The sequence below is a fragment of the Monomorium pharaonis genome, chromosome 9 (assembly GCF_013373865.1).
Source record: "Monomorium pharaonis isolate MP-MQ-018 chromosome 9, ASM1337386v2, whole genome shotgun sequence".
In the NCBI taxonomy this organism is placed as follows: Eukaryota; Metazoa; Arthropoda; class Insecta; order Hymenoptera; family Formicidae; genus Monomorium; species Monomorium pharaonis.
Window position 1 is genome coordinate 2,539,639 of NC_050475.1, and position 21,760 is coordinate 2,561,398.

The window sequence follows — 21,760 nt, forward strand, 5'->3', positions numbered from 1 at the left end:
GTCGACCTACATCAGGCGGCGATTGCGTTGAACCGCCCACGCCGCATATATCTCTCGGTTCACGGGCGGCTGTACGAGCAATTTCCGGGTTGGTCGAGGTCATTGTGTCGTGGGTATTAAAACCCTAAACCTGTCAATCGCTATTCTACAAGAAATGCCGTTGTTCCTAGCTACCTGCCTTTATTTCTTGTTTAAACCTTTTCCCCCTCAAACTACAGGAATCGAAAGTACTTCGGTAATTTAAAACAGAGTGGCAAGGAGGTTTAAAGTAAAGTTTTGCAAGCAGATCTTATTTAATTTCAAATCAATTTTTTTGGGGGGGCGAAACCATTTTTAAATCTCCACAGTTCTTCAAAAGACGAAATGGAGCGTCATCAAATCTTAGAAATAACAATGAAAAGCACAAATATCGTGTTTTATAATTTTATTATTATATTTATATTATATTATATATTAATTTATATAGTTTTATAATTTTTAATGGTTCATACGTTGATCAACTTTTTAAAAATTTACTGAAAAAAGTTACTAAATTATTAAAATAATCGAGGAGAAGAAGTTATTGATCGATCGAAATTTTCTCCAAGGAAGTACCGACTCCGGGGACTTTTCAAAAAATAAATCGGTAAAGCGTCTTGGCGACGCTTACTTTAGCATCGATATCTGTCTATCAATCTACTTTTTTTCGACTGTCTCTCTTCTCGCAACGACGTAAATAACGCAAATCGATAAAGCGCATCCCCGCGGTACACTCGCGGTAAATGCGTTTCTTCGCGCCCACCCGTTTTCTCTTCCCCCTTTTTCGTGCCAGCTATTCGCTGGCTGACTGGCTGGTTGTGACGCGACCAGTTATTACATTAGCACCTTACGGGCGACGGGAGTTGACCCGAATAATTAGGTCGCTCATTTCCGTTTGCCGCGCGCGATATTATCCCAGTGCGTGTCGTTTCCGCGCGATACGCCCGCGGTTGAGTTTTCTCAACGCGAGTGATGAACTAATTATCGGCTAAGTGTCAACAGAACGACGTCTCCGTCGCGTTATTGCAATCACGAAGGAAGGTGCGGGCCGAATCGCGTTCCGGCGGGAAGTGGCGGCGGTCGCGCAAGGAGAAACTCCAGACCAGCGAAATTGGTCTGTCAGCGCGGTTAAGAGGCGAGGCGTACAATCCTTGGCGCGCAAGGAAATTAAATAAGAGAGAAGACATCGACCGTGCTCCGTCGGCGGTCGCGTTATTCCGCATGCGGTGGCCCTTCAGGACTCGTCTTCTCTGAGCCAGCCCGGGGTCTTTCCTCTCATCGTTATTGCGGTGGCACATGTGAGATGGAAATCTCAAGAGCGCGTATATCTACGTCAAGTCTTGCATCTGCTTACGCTTCTTACGTCGCGAAAAAGGATCGGTCTAGAGGCTCGAAAAAAAAAAGATCGTTTCTTCAAAGCGAGAAACGTATGAAGAATCCTAACTGTTTCTTGATTTGCTTGATAACGTCGCATCAATACGATAGAATAGAATTTCTCGCACGCGCGTGTGTGTGTGGGTGTATTTGTGTGTGCGGAGGTTGATAGAATTAAATTGATCTCACTGTACCTTTTTCTCCCGCTTTCGAATTTTCGCGAGAGTGCTTACTGCAACGTGTCGTACTGCAAGTGTCTGTTCAATAAGACACGGGGCTCTGTGTGCGTACAGTTTTAATCGTGAACTTCGGCTTTTAACGAGATCCGAGAGTGTAAATCTCTAACATCAGGATTCGATTATAATAAAATCGACAAAGACACCTGCGCCTGACACTGGGGGATGTTGATTAAAGCCGGGAGGTTTCCTTTGACGAAGAGGAAGTTTCGAATTTAATCCGTATTCGGTATGAGTGATCGAAGGACGCTTTTCTACACGTGAGGTGACATTTCGATCCCAATTGTAAAATGGCTAAGTGACTTTTTCTCTGATAAAAGATGAAGTGAAATTCGCTCTAATTCGTTCCAATTAACATTTTCCTTTTTCTTGAAAGTTCAAATCTTATTAGTAATTCCATAGCGTATACTTACGCTTCAATCGGAAATACGTTACAATTACGCATTAATAATATTAATATACAGTCATAATGTATTTGACAAAATTTGAAAAATTAAAAATGATTAATTTACACGCGAGGAACAGGTAAAATTAACATTTTTTTGCGATAAAAAGGTCGAAAAAGAGAAATATTCTTTTTGTTAGATATAAATTATTTAGTTTCTGTTTTGAAATGAAAAAGAGGGAGAGAGGACAATATGTAAGATTGATGAACATTCTGTTATTTTTAATAAACCCCCACTTTATAGCTATTTTATTCGTTTTCTCATTATTTTGGGATTAAAGCGGTTTTATATTAGTTTGTATTACCTTGTAACCGAGAATGGACGCTTCTCCCGATGATTCATTAATCATTTTCCGCGCGCGGTATCGTCTTGTATGTACGGTTGGCAAACGGCGACTGTTAGGCTTGGTCTACAATAGCTGGAGTAAGCATGGAGTAAGAAGTAAGACTAGGTGTAAAAGGGTTAATCCAGTGTAAGAAAGCTGGCGTAAGGGCGTAAGCGAAATAAATTATTTTCATTTCGTCTTACTCCTACTTCTGCTTTTCTTAACAGGAAATTACCTCACTCTTACTTCTTACTTCATGCTTTCTCCAGCTATTGTAGACCAGGCCTTAAATCGCATTACATGCGCCGGAAACATACATTTGTGAGAAGTGACAGGGGGATAAGCCGGAAAGGGCGGAGGAAATCTCAGGTTTCCGCATTTCGGAGTGCATCGCATACGTGCCTGTGCGTGCTCTTACTCGGATATTCCGGTGCAATTACGGCGCTATTTGACGGATTAAAGCGCCCCTTTCTGCTCCACGACTGCGCGAGATTTCGGCCAGTGTAATTGCGTGCTTGCGTGCGTGCGTGCGTGAGCGCGCGCACGAGCGCGTGTATGTACGTATGCTTGCACGGTGCTAGGCCGTTTAATTGTCGCGAGAGCAACGCGCGAATTACATCTCGGGAAGTATTATCGGTTAACCGCTCGATGCTACCTGCTTACGCAATATTACGCGCAGTAGCGATTAGCATCGCGTGCATAACATTATGCAATTGCCTCGATAAATCGATAGTTCAATCTCGCGCCCTTCCCGCAAAATTTTTAGGGCGTATTCTACTTTTTAAGATTATTATTTTTAGAAAAATATTAAAGTAGTTATTGTAATCGATTTTATGATGGTATATTTTATTGTTATCAGAGTATCCGATGTAAATTTTCTCAGTGGAAATGATCGAGAGTCACTAAAACAAAAACCTCAATTTATATGAGGCATTAGTTGATCTAGAATTAATATTAAAAATTGGAAATTGTCTTACACAAACTTTTGGTTTCTTAAAGATTAAAACAAGATTAAATCTTTGACGAAAAAATCTTGAAAACATCTTTTTTTGAACGCAACAATGTAAAATAGTTTCTTAATAGAAAGAGATAAAGAAACATAATTTCTAGATTATTTCTCTTCTAGGAAGAAATGCATACATGAAATATAGTTATTCATCTTTGATTTCAATGCCGATATTGCAACACTATCCAACAATTTACATGCTTTACGCTATAATTACATGAAGTGTATAATCAGAAAACTTTTTTAATAGATAGAAACTTTCAGGGTTCGGAGGTCCCTTTGCTTTTCTCTTCCGAATATTCATGTATTGTAATTGCTTTGTTGCAGATAGCGAAACTGTTTTCCTACACGTGGACCATGGGTATCTTCCTATGCAAAGCGGTGCATTACATGCAGAGCGTGTCGGCTATCTGCTCGGTCGTCACCCTCACTGCGATGTCGATAGAGAGGTGAGATAACTTGTATATCGTGTTCCTGCGATGTCGATCGATTGTATGTCGTAGTTATTATGATCGTATATAAATCGCAAGCGGGTCAGTTGAGCATCGATGATATTGAAAAAGGATTTCGAACGTTCGAGAGTCAACAAGGCTAGCACGTGCTACAGTTTTGTGTAAAATTGGTCGTTGGTCATAACAAGAATCGCATAAATTGATCTGATTGGCATCGCTTTGAATTTATATCAAGGATTGATCTAAAATTGCATATGTAAAATTGCACACAGAAAATCTTGCAAGCGAAACGTATCCTTATTGCATACGTTTCAGAGAAAGTGCTGCATGAAAAAATAGTGAGGCTTTAAATGTTTATATGACAACAATACGAGAATAACGATTTTTATTAAAAAATATTATTGTTTTCTAAATATATTTATTTTATTAAATATCACGTTAAATTAAATTAATAAATGGAGTATAAATAATTTTTGTAATAATTAATTATTTAATTTGTTTTAATTTTTTTTTGTTTTGTTAAAAATTTATGATGTGAAAATTAGTGTGAAATAAACTGTTTTTATAATTTGACGTAATTAATGGAAAAATATTAAACTCTGCGAAAAAATGAATATGCAATCTGGCTTTAAATAACAAATGTTTTATATATATATATATATATGTGTGTGTGTGTGTGTGTGTGTGTGTGTGTGTGTGTGTGTGTGTGTGTGTGTGTGTGTGTACAGATCAATTGCAAGCAATGTAGAAATTTCAACATCGTATGCAATCAAATAAATTGTCACGAAAATATACGAGAGTACTTTGTAATACAATGTCACGTGGTCCTCTTATTAAATCACAAAAAATTGGTAACAATTTTTAACTGTCGAATAAAGTCGTTTTATGCCTCGTATTGTAGATTACATTCGCTAACTTTTAAATTACATAATTTCAAAGTAATACTGTCTAACGTGTAGAGATAGAATTTTAACATTTAATTGGTATACCTAGTTTTGACTTGTTAATCCGCAATATTATTACGCACCGTATCATGTTATACACAAATAATGTATGTAATAACTAGTTATATCATCGAATCTCTTTTTTTTTGTTGCATATAATATTAAATTAGTTTCATGTCCTGTTAAAAAAGGCCTGGAGACATTATATTTTGGAGTATCTCGCAGAAAATCAAAGAAAGACTGGGAAAATTTATAAAATGAGAGGATCACATTTATAGGATATATCAGGATCCGATGTCACGTTGAACATTAAAAACGTGCAAAAATACGTGTAAAAGAAAATTTTATTAATTTTCACAATTCTACATTGATAATCATAATATTACAACAAACCTTGCGGTAATGCTGTTTGAATCTATCGCACATTTTATATTGTTCCACATTAGTTTAAAAAAAAAGTGGAATGTACGACTAAAAGTTATAAAAAATTTTTTTTAATTTAATTTCTGTTCTGGTTGTTTCAGGCAACCTTAGAAATTTCTTTTCAAGTATATTATTTTGTGTTTCTGCATTTATATTTTTTATCGGAAGAAATCCATTATATTTCTCATATTTTCTTATATTTCTTATATTTTTTAATTAACTTGGTAATTAAATCTCACTTTGTTCTTTTATTATTAAAGATTTTTTTTATTAGAGACTCTTGCGTCTGATAGCTGGACTATATTGACAATTGAATTTTTATACTGAAGGAACCTTTGTTTTTATTGTGACTTGTTGACGCGTGTTTCTCATTTTCTTTTCATATTTGTCACTTCGATTGGAAACACATGCAACTTACATTGTCGGCAAATCGAAACTTTTAAGAAACTTCGGGCAACAATCGGCAACTTTTTCTAGAAACACGGAGCACTAACAAAAAGTTTCTCGTTGTTGCTCCAGTGGGGATGACGTGGCTTAAAGGAGAGCTGTGATTCTTTCGATCTGGCAAGAGATCGTCGAGGACCACCGGAAGGAACTGATACTTCCGATCGCTCTTCTTTTATTTCGCTCAGGCAACGTATTCATCCCACATAACGATCTAGATTCTTCTTTCTCTCTTTTTTTCTCTCTCTTCTCTCTCGCGATTGAGTCACGTGACAACACTTTGAAATTGAATATTCATCGTTAATCTGAGAACTTTGCGTCGCTCACGTAGATGACTCGCTCACGACGATCACTGCCTGACGTTTGCCCCTTTTGGCCTCATGTTATCCTTGTGAAATTGAGGAGGAGCGGTAAAAAGAATCTTCCGTCTTGACGTTTCTCGTCTCAGGTTCTGACGCGGGTTCCTCGTCGTCGTCCCGCGGGGGTTAAACGAGATTACCCGGGACATCCCGACGATATCGAGACGCCGTCGGACATATACACGGGTATAAGATTAATTACTCAACTCTGGCAAACGTCTGGCACGGTTGTTGCATTTCCGTGAAAGAACCGCGGAGCGAGTGTAGCAATTACAACAGGCGCCACGGATGCCCAGCAACTCGGCCGCTCTACTTGGCGCTAATCCAAGGATGACAATCTCCCGAGTCTCGCGAAGGAAGGTTCTCGGGTGCGGTTTTGTTCTCTTTTTCCGGACGTATATTCGGGTCATTCTGTCTAATATCGTAATCCGATAATTATCGTTTGCAGAAAAAATGTCTCGCTCGATCTTTCAAGTGACAAAATCGAATTATAAGATCGTTTTATTGTCTTCTTCATTGTTCCCTTATCGGATTTATTCTTTCCCCCGTTTTCCAAGGAGACCCGCAGCGATGTCGATGAGATTTTACTTAAAAGAACAACTAGGGGCACTCTATATAATTCTGTTTCCTTAATACAAAGATTGATCCTTAGTGCTGGCATTTAGGGAGTAATAAGTTGCAGCGAGCGGACTTAACTTAAAATCATTGCTTGTTTCGCGCAATTCTTTTATGCAAAAATCTGTGTAAAGCTTCAGATAGAGAGAAGAGATGGAACTGCATATAAAACACACTAAGATTCGCAGTTTTCAGTCTTTTTTCCGGGAGATGGGGGGAGGGAGAGAAGGAGAGTACGCAGCAATTAAGGCGACTTTGCGAAATGAAACAGTAAGTTTCCACGGTGTCAGGATTCCATGCAACCCAGTTTCGTCATGAAGTTCCGAGACTCATAAATCTGCTAGCAGACGGAGATACTTCTTTTATTTATAGTGCTCGCTATATCGTACCAACTTCGCAACAACACTTTCCCCTTATAACCCGCCATAAAATTGAAAAACCATTACTTACTCCCTCTCAGTACTGATTTACGCTTAGCCATGAAAACTTTAAGTTTATTTGCGTAAGGGAAAGTGTTTGCGAGAACTAATTGCGAGACATGTTCTTAATAATAATTTTTGTGAAATGTATCTATATATTTGCAATTAAAATTCTCAATAATAATAATGGGATATGATAATAATAACAATAATGATGATAAAGTAATAATTTTATTATTATTGTTATATAGAACCTCGTTTTATACGAAGTTTTATCTTATTGATGAGTAATTAAAATGAGTGCAATAGAATCAGTTTCTAACGCTTTTTATTATAATTAAACTCAACATTAAATTTGGAGTCACGAGCTTTGGATAATGCGTCGCTAATTGTAATTTTATTCTTAAAGCAATTTTAATTCAATATATTGCTTGGTAATTGAATCTGCAACGCTTAATTTCCTTAACAGCGCTCGAATAGATCTGAAACGTTGAAACGCAACAATTTGATCCTATACACGTAAGCAGCTTAAGGAAGCTTAATTTACCACTAGTTTTAGCAGTAGTCTAACAATACGATACATCCAACAATGGTATAATGCTACAAGCAAAGTCAAATGCAAGGAATATGTACAGGGTACTCTTAATCGATCGTATTCTCCCTTCCCTGATGATTTATAGTACTTTTTTGAACGAATAAAACAAGCTGTCTTGATGTGTATAAAGATTGCCTTGCTAGTATATCTCCGCGTTTCAACAAGGTAATAAACTTATTCATAAATTCTTTTTACAGGTCGCATTTATATGAAAGCGTTTTAGGCAAATTGCACTGCAGAGTTCGATGTGCGCGTATTATATACGTTAAATTCGTTTAAAACGTTTTTTGTATAATTGAAAAGTATGAGTAATAAAGCGTATTAAATTTTTGAAGTTTGAGTTATTGTCATGGAATTAGAAGAACGTCAAACAGATGAAATAGTTGCCCTTGTTTTTTACACGTACGTTTTAATCTTCAATATTTTTCTAAATTGAGGATATTCTTATTAGTGTACTAACGTGATTAAAAAAGAAATAAATTCAATCATATAGGATATGTTGATCTTATAAACAATACAGATATTTTAAGTAATCTAAGTGATCGAGTTATAGAAATTATCCTGCGTATATTTTTTAAAATTTATTATCAGGCTTATACTTTATTGGCTGATATTTATTCTCTGTATGTGTAATTTCTAATCTTTAGTTTTAACATTGGAAAAAGATGATGCTTCTCGTAATGCCGAATCTGTAAACGATTGAAGCGAGTACTACTCGAGAATGTTACGAGCAGTACCGAATGTTTACCGAGATCTCTTCGAAGAAATTGATTTCAATTTTTTATTCTCTTCGCAAAAAAAAAAAACAACGAAAGACTCGGGGAACCTGATCCAGAAATCGATGCGGAATCACTCGCGTCGACGTTTCAGAGACATCCTTAACATAATACCCCTCCGCGCTACCGGGAGAAAATAGTCGTTCGAAACGCGAAACGATATTCGCATCGGCGGCAATCTCGCGCGGTCATAAAACGCGAACGGTTTGCGGGCGATAAAAAGTCAAGCGATAGCTTGTCGTTTGTTCCATTGGCGCGACTCATTCGCCGCCCTTATCGGCGAGCCGTCTGATTCTCCGGCACATCGGTCACGACAATTTGTATTCACGACGGCGATAATATCGCCGCCGAAAACAAGGAGGCGGCTGTTCGGTAGCCTTTTACGTAGCACGCGAATAAAAAAGAAAGAGACCGCGGCGGAAAATGCACGACGGCGGGAGTCGACAGAATGCAGCCGCGTAAATGCTTCGACCGCTTTTCCGCCCTATTACGCGATTCGGTCCCTTCTCTACCAGCTTATTATATTTCTGCGTTCTTTCTTTCGCATCGGCTGAAGTTCGAAGGGACTGGCTTTGTCCCTTTGATGCTTTCTGATTCGAGTATGCGGTTTCGTGCGGCTAATTTTTTCGCTCTCTACTAAAACAGGACTTACAGCGAAATGTTTTTAATTCGATGAGTCTTGTTTTAAAAGTACTCCGTTTTGCACATGCACTGGCTGTTATATCCTACTTTTTTTATATTGATATTTTCATTAAGCAAAAGTTTCTAAACAAGAGATTTCTTGTTTAGAAAGTTTCCGCTTGATGAAAATATCAATATAAAAAAAGGTAGGTTGTAAAAACAGCCAGTGCATGTGCGAAACGGAGATTAATCTTTCTGCCGCTAAAATAATAACATAGTAAAAGTGAGATATAAAAAATAAATAATAACTAAATATTTTTAATTGTTTTCACTTCAAAGAAAAAATATTCCGGGAATAAAAGGATCTATCACACGTATCTTTTGTATTGTAAATTTTTGTGTTCTTTCTAATTAGCAATTATTAAGTTTATTTATTGAAATGTCTCATTTCATTTCGCAGTTATTGATTAAATGAACATTCGATATCTGTTATGTAAAATGGTCGATAGCCACTCGGATTTCACTTTGGTCGCATAATGATTATCTCAAGATATAGTCATTTCGACCGGGAATATTACATCGACGTGGCCTGCGAATGAAATACTGCGCGTTCGCTCACAATTTTTCACACCGCGTCATGCGATACTCTCGAGATTATTATATTTTTGTGCTGCAGGCGGAATGTTCATGAAGTATACTTAAATTAATATATCCGCGCCCGTGTCAAATGCCATTTCGCGAGAAACGTTACCCCGTAGTAAGTCGAGACAAAGCGCTTTGGAAAAAAGCCTCCATGTTTAGAAATAGTATCGTCACGATCGCTATTGATATATGAAGCTCTTTTTCTATTGATATATGAAGCTGCTCGGAGGTACTTCACAATCGTGCTTTGCAGTGCCATATTTTTTTGTTACTGAAAATTTTGATGCAATAAAATCGCCGATTTTTTTAGCGCGTTTTATTAAATATTATTTTTCGACGTCAATATGTGCATAACATTTTTATTAAAGTTTATTTCCATGTTTGTTTTTATCACGGAAGTGTCTAATAACTTTTTATATGACAGTATAGGATTATCTTACTGTATTGAAATACAGTTCTTCAGAACCGGGGAGGATTATCTCTTTTGTTATTATCGAAATAATTCTGATGCTGTTTCAGGTATTACGCGATAGTGCATCCAATGAGAGCGCAGTACATGTGCACCATAAGCCAAGCTCGTAAGATTGTGATCATAACTTGGATCGCGGCGTTTCTGCTGGGAATACCAATGATGTTTACACAGGTACGCGTGTTCTTAACTTGTAGTCAGCGTTGTCTTAATAAAACTCTCGTTGTTCATAAATTTCTCCGTTTTAATTAAACATTTCGATAAGTTCGAAATTGTAATCATAAAACTTTCATAAAAAGCGAAGTTTTGTTATTAAAATTAACACGAAACAATGAAATTAATTATGACGCTATGTTCTGCTGTTTATTTTTATATTTAGTAGGTCTAATGGATAAAAACATTTAATTTATCATTATTTAAAAATTGTTTTAAAAATTATATCACAGGACAGTTGACTTTGAAAATTGAAGAAAGAAATGACCTGCAGTTTCCAACACCTCATTTCAAACCAACTCGTACTCGGGGAAAGATTTGCAACTCACATAAATAAAGTTTCAGGTTGTTTACTCCAGATCTGAGGCATTTGGTGTAACTTTTTTTATGTAAAAGAATCTTTATACGTTTGCAGAAGTGTAATTAAACTCGAGCACTTGCCCGGGATCGAACGGTACTCCGCCTGCCTTTGAGCGATTGATTTCTAATTGAACGCAGTCCGAAACGATATGTCTGTCTAACTTTATGTCGATCACTTGCTATTCCGTTCCGCGTAGCGTGTCACTTCCGCATTATCGTCTATCGCAACATGACACTTCGCAATATTTCGCTCTGGAAAGCAGCGTGCAATGTATATCCACGGAAATCCGAGAATGATACACCCCCTGCAGTTGCACGTCCGATAAAGCTGATAACATCCCGCCCACTTACTTTAATAAACGCCGATTTATCTGAGTAGCGTTAAAAAGATAAGCCGCTAAGCCGAGATCATCGGTCGCGCCGGAGGAAAGGTTCAAAGGAATTCGACGTGATTGGATTTTCACCTGACGAAAACTTTTCCCGTAATTTTGCGACACTTCCAGATAAAACTTTAATGCTTCCTATTGTCTTCTGAACGTTTCAGAATCGTCTGTGTTGAAAAAACTGTATTTACTACATTTAATGTAGTACATGTACATTGAAAAGAAAAGTAATATATTTAATGAGATATGTAGTTGCAGGCTGCCAACTACAGATATACTCAATGCAATAATATATGCTATTGCAGTATCAACATTGTACTTGAATTAATAGCAAATATTATTTTATGGAATATTTTATGTAGTTGGCAGCTCGCAATCACATATGTTATTGGCTATATTACTTTTTTTTCTGTGTAGTTATATATACATAGGAAACTAAAATATCAAAAAATTTCGCAAAATACAGATTTGAAGATAATTTTGTTGGGTCATCAAAATAAATGACGCTTGAGTGTGAAAATTTTTTGCAGCTATTCGTCATACTTGAATATTTTTCACAATTATTTTGATGGTTTAATAGAATTTTTAGAATTGTATCTAGCTAAATTTTTATGCTTGAGTAAAACCGTTCTTTTCATGTATACTGCATTTAGCATGCTGTTTAATCTTTCCCTACGCACGAGTATTGTATGTCTCGTATAAAAATTGATTGGTGCAACGTTATCTCGAGTTAATCCACGCGAATTGGCGTTAAATGCAGGACACGAACACGACCTGAAATTTTAAATTCTTTTAAATCGAGCTTGAAATTAATTTTTTTTAGAAAATTTTTCGTTAATTGAATCGTTCACACACTCTTACGACCGAATGATATTGCAGCTGACGAAAATTGGATTTTACAGAGATAAAGGCTGTTCTGCTTGATATATTTAATTGCCGTTCAGAAGATTTCGTTTTCCGATGAAAGGTTATTCTCACTGGAGTATAAGCTTTCGTTTTTACTTTAGCGATGAAAAATGTCAGTTGTGTATATGCGGCGGGTTGTACGCGATTTATTTGTCGCAACGTTTTCCTATTTGATATTACGATATCCAATAATCTTCCTGTGACGTCGGAGATAAACCGATTGTAATCGTGACGCAAATCGGGACGCAAAAACTATTTTCTACGAGGATGCGTTTTGGAATTGAGGTTCAAGTGAATAAGCCTCTCGTATGGAAGACTCTTATCCCTTTATTCTTGTGAGGAAGTAAATGAAGGATTGACGGAAATGAAATTTTTGCACAGGCCTGGCAGTTATGAAAAAAAAAAAGTTATGAATAAAAAGTTTAAATATAAAACTGAAATAAAACGCGGCGAAAGAGAAAATGCAGTGCGTCCGGAATGAAAATACTTTCTTGTTTTCCGTAAAGCGCTTTAACGAATTACACTCATAAAGAGAAATAACAAACAACGCGTGTACACGCTACGTTAACGTTTATTTAAATACACTCTCATATTATATAATCTCGTCATATCTTGAAATAATGACAACGTTTTAATTTCTCGTATATATTTGCAGTATTTATCGAACATTAATAGAGATTTTTTCTTTGAATCTCTCGTCAAAAGACAACTGTTTAAAAAGATAACAGACTCCTGTACATTTTGGTCCTTGTTATCATAAAGGATCAGTGATAATAGCCTTGTTTGATATTCCCTGTTGAAAATCGAGATGGTTCTTTACTTAGCTTCAATTAAGATTTTATTTGTTACTTTCTTCTCTAGAAAAAGAAGGGAGTATACATTCACAATTTCTTTCATAAATTTAAATTGTTCGGAAAATATCCCATTACGATTCTCGCGATACGTTGAATGCATATACGATTCTCTTGCTATCCGGTCGTATTCGAAAGAAAGTCACGTCGTGAAGGATTAATAAAGTACGGAGGCGGACGCTGATCCTTTTTAAGGGTCCATAAGGCGAGGGAGTAATAAAAAGCTCTATATATGCCGGCAAAAATCTTATCGCTTTGGCATATGTAAATGCCTGTCTAACGGCTTAATAAATGCGATGAAAAAGAGAGAGAGAGAAAGAGAGAGAGAGAGAGAGAGAGAGAGAGAGAGAGAGAGAGAGAGAGAGAGAGAGAGAGAGAGAGAGAGATAGGGGGGGGAGGGAGGGAGGGAGAGAGAGAAAGAGAGAGGGAGGGAGGGAGAGAGAGCGAGTCGCTAAGCGTCTTTGCGTCAAAAAGGGCACGTGACCTTCGTTCTTCTCTTATTCACATCAATTCTGATCTTCCTTTTTTTAGACGCACAAGCAGGTCGGGCTGAGGTGGATCGCTTATTGGTGCGTGCGCGACTCCGAGGCCGGGCTCCTGTGGCGGGCCCACGAGGTCTACATGCTCGTCGTCGTTCTCGTGCTACCGCTGATCATCATGGGGTTCTGCTACACGAGCATCTGCTGGGAGATCTGGCGGGTTATGAAGCGCCGGTATCACATGACGTCGCGACACGCGTAAGACCGGAGATTTCGTTTCTCATTTTCTTCTTTAGCTTTCATGAATTTCTGAGTTGAACGTCAAACGCAATTCTTTCCTCTTTATCCTCGAAAAATTCAAAGTTAAGTAGATCAAATTTAATGATTGTAGAATTAAATTTTTTTTTGAAGGTCAATATCCACGTCACTTTATTAATAAATAGTCTCGAAAAATGAATACAATTAAATTTGTGCCACAAACCGAATTAATAAATAAAAATGAGAAATAAGAAAAAACGAAGAAAAAGCAAATAGCTGATATAAAAAATATCAGTTGTGCAAAAGCAAAACGATAACGACGCGGAGGGATCTTACCTTTGGAAATTGGTACAACTTCATGCATTTGCAGAGCCTCCTCGTCGAAAGCAATAAGATCTTTTCAATTATCGACGGCTTATTACAATGAAATGGGTAATGGAAATAAATCAATTAAATTTTAGCAGCGGTAATGCTTTCCAGCGAAATATATATAATAACAAACGCGCGTATGGAAATTTAAACGATTGAATTCCCCCTCACTGCTCATTCTACCGTGTGCAATAATCGGTGTGAATCCGATTGCATTAATTTATGCGCGACGTCCGCCTATACCGCGTATGTATGTATTACGTGGACGCGGACACGGAGTAATCCATAAATGGACGCATAAACTGCTATTTGCCTTTTCCGTGCAATAACAGCAATCAAGAAACGTTGTTGCTTCCCGTCTGGCCATATGAAATGTCAATTACCTCGTCGCGGACATTAGTTATTTGCCGCAAGGGAAGGGGGGAGTAAAAAAAGCACCGACTCTTTTTATCATTTGATGAACATTCCGACGCGAGACGGCGATCTGATATAAAACTGCAATTGAATAGCCGAATGCCCGCGGTGGGAGTTCATATCGAGGTCGACGATAAGATACGATGAAGAAGATCGCGTTTCCATTTATAACGCATTTTGCGCGTTCCCGTCCCAATAATAATATCGCGGGATCCCTCGTCACGCAATTCGTTCTTACAGTTCCGGGCGGGCCATAACTTTATCTCGCGATCGACAGAACTTATACTTTCGCAGATGAGATAAATCTTAAATCTCTAAGGTTTCTCCGCGTTGTAATTTAAAGTTGGCTCTAAGTAAATTCTAAGAATAGTAAATTCCAAGGAGGAATTAGAGGAAGGTATAGGTTAGTAAACTGAACCGAGTTGGAAGTTTACGAGCAGATTGTTTGCTAAACAATTTCCCAATCAATAATTGTAGTTGGAATGGTATAATTAATTTATCTTGACGATAGAATAAATCGCACGTTCAACAGTCGAAGCGCCGGTTCTCCTTTTTGCGTACGCGGGGAATATTGCGGGAGACGAGAACTTTATTTGCACGGAACTCTCATTGTTTGTTATCATTAGTTACATATGTGCGCGTACATAGAGTGATATTTGATTCTGGTGGGAAGCAAACTTCTGGTAATGGACGCGGTCGCATTGTTCATAGTGTTTCTTTGGAAAGTATGTAGCCCGCGGGCGGTTCGCTTGAAATAGATCGAGGGGCGATGGGGCAGACATAATGGCAAATGCATTTGCACTTTACGACTCGGCTTGATTCAATTCGCCGTCTCCCGGTATCTCGTGAAACATCATCGTCTGAGTGCGCGTCTTCAGGCGGCTCGATATATTTAAGAACATCTCGAGAAATCTTAGCGAATCCTCCGCTGATAAACGAAGGGCGTATCTTGAGAGAGATTCAAATTGCCCCTCTAAGTTCTGCCTCTATGAAAGTTATTTCTTCAGGCTGTATAACGCATTCCGTAATATCTCGAAATGTATTTCTATATGCGCTGTTAAGTATTAAAGAGTCGGATTTAAATCCTTGAGTTAAACTACTTGAATTCCTTGAGTTAAATTACATTTTGTTATTCTTAACGTATGTCAAAATTCATTATTTTAACGTAAAATATGCAGTTAAGAGAACAACGCGTTTAACCAACCCATTTCTGTGATTAAATTGCTTAATTTCGAAGCAGTGTTTATATTAATGTTTGCATTTTAAATAGTAAATAGTAAATAGAAGGTAAAATTTGAGTCAAATTTAAAATTTTTGAATTAATAGGAGCAGTGGCGTTTCTATGACGAACTCAAAGTGAGTGGAATTTGACATTACGAATTTAACAGTGTTCTGAAAGAGATTCACTTGAGTCTTAAAAAAGCTTCTGCGTATCGGGACTAATGAAAATTATACTCGTGTTTATTCGGAGAAAGTTATATTATTTCGAGAAAACCGTCTACATCTAGTTGAGAAACAGATCGATCTCAATTACTTGGACGGAGATATATTTTTTTTTGCCGGTTAAAGCGACTCGACGATTTCTATGGAGAATTGCGTAGGACGCGTAGGAGATTGTATAGGAGAATGCATTCTTGTGTTATCGATTGCCATCACTTTTGGAACATTAAATTAACGCTTCCGATCGCGGGGAGGTCGCTACTTTAGAATATTCTCCCTCGCGCTGCGTCTTTAATATGTCGGTTAACTCGGAGAAATTCCCGGAGATAATATTACTGTCAAGATCAAAGGAGAGATTTCGTGGAGTATACTCATAACGTGGTTAACGCATGCAATATCTTGCCAAGATGAACGCGTTGTTCGCGTGTACGCGAAGCGCTCGGTAAAAGTTCGGGCACTTTTTCTCATAAACGATTTCATCCGTCGTGTGATTCTGGATATTAAAATAAAATTATTATGTAAAAAAAATGCATAGTCGGAAGTGCTAATAATAACATTGGTCAAAACTAATTGTAAGAAAATTAATTAATACAAATTTTTTTATGTCGAAAGCTAGATTGATATTAGGATGTTAAAATTAAATTTAAATTAATATTGTATGGAATTGTACTTTTTATTTGAGGTTTGGTTTGCGAATAGTCCATTTACTTTTTATCTGTCTATCACGTGAATCACGTCGCAGACAGAATTGGCATGCAATATTATCTCACATATAATCAGAGCGTAAGTTTTAATCTGTTTCAGATTAAATCCAAACAGCGCGGATACAGAATCTATTCCCATGACACAACGGCAGGGCGGAAACGAGCGGAAATCGCGCCGGGATGAGAAAGACGAGGAATCACGAACAATGAAGCAGGTCTGAGATTTTAATTAATCTTTCTCTGTGAACACAAAAATATTTTGATACTTTAACAGAAATCCAATTAATATTTTTAAATGACTTCTTAACTCACTTGCAGAAAATATCTTTTTATTATTTTTCTAATGAATCTCGTTCTGCATAAGTCGTCATAAGAATAATATATAAATAAATTTTAGAATCATTTTGGACAAAATTACGTTTCAATTTCCGAATGAATGCCCCTGATAAAATTGCGGATGCTTTCAGAGACCGTAAATCGTAGTCGATATTAAACCAGTAGGGCTGAAAATACACCCCGAGCTTTACTTACTCGGGAAAGGACCGACCACACGTTGTTCAGTAAACGTCGGGTCATATTCGGTATACGGTTGAAGTATATTAGAATGTTCCCTCTATTTCCCTTCGTAAGTGCCGGAAAGCAGCTCTAACCAGCTCCGAACGGCGGCAATTTGGCCAACAGGTGGTGAAGATGCTGGTGGCGGTCGTTGTGCTGTTCGCTATTTGTTGGGCCCCGATGCTCGTTGACAACGTGCTGACTGCTTATGGCTACTTGCCGCGCATCAAGGGCGGAATGCACAAGCATCTCAATACCGCGTTCCAGCTGATGGCCTATTTTAACAGGTAACGCCTCGGGTTCGACTTAAAATTAAGCGCCGGGGAGTCGTCAATCTAAAACTGACCTCACACGTACCGTGATCTTACTTTTACGTGATCGCCGTTTCACGAAGGTTATCGCCTCCGGGGAGTCGTTTGCGGGCTTGCGTTACAAGTAGAAAAACCTGCTTGATGGTCAGCCGCAAAAACAGATAGCGCAGAATCTGGTATATAATTGCATAAAAAGAGGTATACATTTCATAGATTTTATTTCTTTGTTAAAGCATTTACTTTTGACGGGAAAGATGTGAAATGTTATGCAATTTATAATCGTATAAAATTTTCTTTTCTTGATAATATTTTTAACATATTTTGCCATGGTACAATTTTCACTTTTTGTTTTCTTGTTATATTTACGATATAGAAATGTGCAGTGGCACGCAGAAATTAAAAATACGTAAGAATTGCAAATTAAAAATAATTTTGTTTATATTTGTCACGATTTAACCCCGATTTACATTTTAAAAGCATTTGTGTGTTATTCCGAATGCTTTTCCAGTACTATGTTCGAAATATTAATAAACGGGAATTACTGAATACATTAATATGTATTGATAAGAATTTTACAATCGTCAAAAACAACAAACGGATGCAGGAAACAAGATACAGGTTTATGATTAAAATTAATGAAATTCAGAAAACATTACATAGACAGATGTCATTTATCAATTTGCAAAATGGTCGTCGAGGACAACATTTGCAAAACCTTGATATATTTAGAGATGCACAGCTTCTCCATATTTATAACTTTTCTTCTACCATTATTGAATTGTTCGTTATATAGAGAATTGCATTTATCGAGGCAAATTTAATTGATGTTATTTTTTAACATTTTTTAATGTACGCAACGCATTCACAATTCCGCGAATTCAAATATCTTTGCGACAGATGTCGATCGAAGACGTTAACTTGGCACCGCGTGAAGACACCTCAAATACTTTGGCTGTGGAACTGGCATTTGATCTTTTCGACGGATAAATATAATTTGTAACAAACCGCGACATTTGTTAGCGGTTTTCACGCAGTAATATTTGCATACGCGCATACAACATATACTGATGTTAAACGCAAGCAAATACCATGCGGTCGCTGCGAATTATATTGATTTATCGAAAACAGTAAGCGTCGAATTTACAATTGATGTATTTAGATACATTTCATTATATTCCGGGAATTGTCTCGCGTAGGTGCGATGTGTTTTCGCGATTGAAATGAGGATTTTGAAATCATCACCGTATTGAATTGCGACAACGAGGACACGTGCGGCATTATTTTTACCAAACGCGCGTGTCACTTTCCCTCCTCCCCTTTCCTTTCCCTCGTGTCGCTCGCTTTTTACGATATAGAATGATAACTTTAATAGCCACCTCTGCTGAATACGCCGTGTGTCATTTTGATAACGACCTTTGATTAGCTTAACAAGTCGTGATGCTGCCAGGGAATAACGTCGGGTGCAATAGATAAATTGCATATTATTGAAGTGATTCGACTCGTTACGAGAAAACATTGCATTCTCCGCTTCGTGTGCAGTTTCTCTTTCATCCTTTTAATAAAGAAATTATATTACTTTTGCTCGCGTCTCTCCAAAAAATTGATATTCCTTACACGAAAAAGACTCACTTTTTTCGAGCAATTTCATTTTATGCTTTTAATTTAATTTTATCTTTAATTTCACACACACACACACACACACACACATACACACACACACGAAAGTCCTTTTTGCTGCCTTTCTGGTAACTTCTTTGAGGAACTATTTCTTTGATAAATTTAGCGTGTAGATCTTTTAACAGAGCAAAAATTTTTTTTAGAATAGATTTTTTAAAAAGGAAATATCTAACATTAGAACTTGCAAAAGTATTAGTGAATTTATAGTGCTTTATTATTGTTTTAATTAATATCTCTTAAATGGAGTTTATTTTAGCAGATGTTAATTTGGAATTTAATTATTGAGATAGTTAATACTAAAAACTTATATTTTGCCGTTTATAATTAAAATAACTGACAGCTTTTAATTAAATCGGCGCTAAGGAATGAAGGTGTGATTGGAAAGAAATGTGGTACACTAATTAAAATGCCCAAATAACCTATAATTAAATAAACGCGAATCAGAAGCTTGCTTCTTTATTAAATACGAAAACTTTTAATTATAAAAATTTTTCATAAACATAATACTCTTTGCAGTACATTCGAGTACTTTGTTTTATCTCATATCATATTTTTATTGAGATGTCTTTTCCTTATTATAATATTATAATATTTTTAATATTACGGATATTGGAATTTTTTGGAACAGAATAGTACAATAGTACAATGATACTAGATTGATTACGGAAAAGTATTTTGACAATTGGAAAATTAAATTGTTAATTAATACGTTAAAAAAGTTTATTGAAATACAATTAAATTACTAGATTACTAAATTATCTAGAAATAACACAAGTTTAATATCTTTTAGGTTTGCATAAAATATATAAATTAAAAATAATTTTTTGTTGTCTTATATTGCATTAATTTTTATGTACATCATTTTTTGTCATAAAAATTTGTTTTCCGAAAAATTAGACTTTTGCGTTAAATTATGTTTACATTTCAGACACTTGAAGCAAAACTTATTTAACAGAGGAACATACGCACAATATCTTTTTTTCTTAATAAAAAGTTTTTCAATGCAAAAACTGGCGTTTATAAAAGTGCCCTATCATTTTCTATTTGGTTATAACTGTTATAAGTTTGGCGGAGTATACTCTCTCAAATTTTAAAGTAGATACTAACTTTTCTTCATCGAACGGAGAGAAACCTCCGGTGGCAGAGTTTGGCAAGTTTACTCAAGTTCGAGCTGCCTTCGGCATTGTGGTTTCATGGATATAAACGTCCTCATGTGTATATCTGTGTTGGACAATCTTAAAGTTCATAATAACAGCAAGAACGTGTAATGAGTTCAATAGCTGTTAAGCCTCTTAATAGTTATCAACAAATTTTGCTTCTATTTAATGCAAATTTCGAAATGCTAGTTTTATCCTTAAATCCAACTTAGCTCTCTCATCTTCTGCTTTTGCAATGTCTAAAGTTTCGCGAAAATCTTTACATTAACTCTGAGAAACATGAATTTCACATATGAATATGAGATTTGTCTAGTGTTATTTGGATGTAAACTTGTCACACATGTTTTGTAATTCTAACATTATTAGGTATCTTTTAGACACTAAATTGTTACAAATACTCAACATTGTCTTCAAGTAAAAAGAGTCCAAATAGATTTAAATCGAAACGGAATTAAATAATATTATATGGAAATAATATTGTATTTTCATCTTATTATTTATGTATTGTTTATCTCTGTATAATATAGAATTGAATCACGAATTTATTGGCAGATTTTAGAGAGAAAGGAAGATTAAATGTATATAGCTCTTTTCGATTATTTTTATTATTTGTTAAAATTTATTATTTATATATATACGATATATATATATATATATATATATATATATATTAATATATATTTACAATATTTGTCATATTGTCAGTTATGATCTGTATAATGTTTTCAAATAAGAGAAATTAAACGATAAAATTAATTGAGCAAGTAAAAATCAATCTTAGTCGTGAAAATCAATAACAAGTGACAGATTGGAACACGTGCAGCTATAGTTACAAAATTGAGCGCGCAGTTCCATTCATCAACTTTAATCGGTTATAACTGGAGCTTAAACTAAAGCTTTTACGAATTCAACATTTCTATATTGAAATTTTTAACATTACCTAATCTGCATGTGTTATTGAAATGTGCTATTAAAATATTTATGGTACAATTGACGATAATTATTACTGTATTTTTTAAACAATTAATATATTTTATATTAACATGTATTTCGAAATTTATGAATTTGTGAAATTTACATAATATGCGATACTATTCAATTTCAATTGTATCTATGCATCTTAATCATTAACTTGACTATTAATTGCATTGTATTACATTATGTCAAGGTAAAGCCCATAAGGGCTCACTTCTGGGAATACGGGATTGACTATCTCGAGGTCTCGAGGTATCTTAGCTATCCAATATCTAGGTTATCCTAAGCTCATAGGGATAAAGAGGGAGACAGATCTTGTAATTAGTGTTTAATTAATAATTATATATTTTATCAATATGATAAAATTAATTAATAAATATTATATATATATATACATAAATATATATAAATAAATTTAATAAAAGTAAAGGCATCTTTTGCTCTTTTCTCGTGGAACATCGACCGCGATTTTTCTTCTTGTTTTTGCATCGAAAAAGTTGACCACCTGGGGGCATCTCGGGTAGAATAGTCGATACTAGATTTG

General features: G+C 36.0%; 1 protein-coding gene across 5 annotated transcripts in view; it reads left to right on the forward strand.

Annotated features, from left to right (window-relative positions):
* Positions 1 to 21,760, forward strand: part of LOC105829382 (QRFP-like peptide receptor) — an 81,141-nt gene that overhangs the window by 49,550 nt on the left and 9,831 nt on the right. For all 5 annotated transcript variants that reach the window (XR_003626497.2, XM_028193277.2, XM_028193278.2 and 2 more), the window contains 5 exons: positions 3,733 to 3,854; positions 10,215 to 10,338; positions 13,409 to 13,614; positions 16,642 to 16,756; positions 17,223 to 17,383. Coding sequence is in view for 4 of the 5 variants with exons in the window: in XM_028193277.2 (XP_028049078.1) it covers positions 3,733 to 3,854; positions 10,215 to 10,338; positions 13,409 to 13,614; positions 16,642 to 16,756; positions 17,223 to 17,383 (728 nt within the window). In the remaining variant the exon portion in view is untranslated. The remainder of the gene's footprint in view (positions 1 to 3,732; positions 3,855 to 10,214; positions 10,339 to 13,408; positions 13,615 to 16,641; positions 16,757 to 17,222; positions 17,384 to 21,760) is intronic.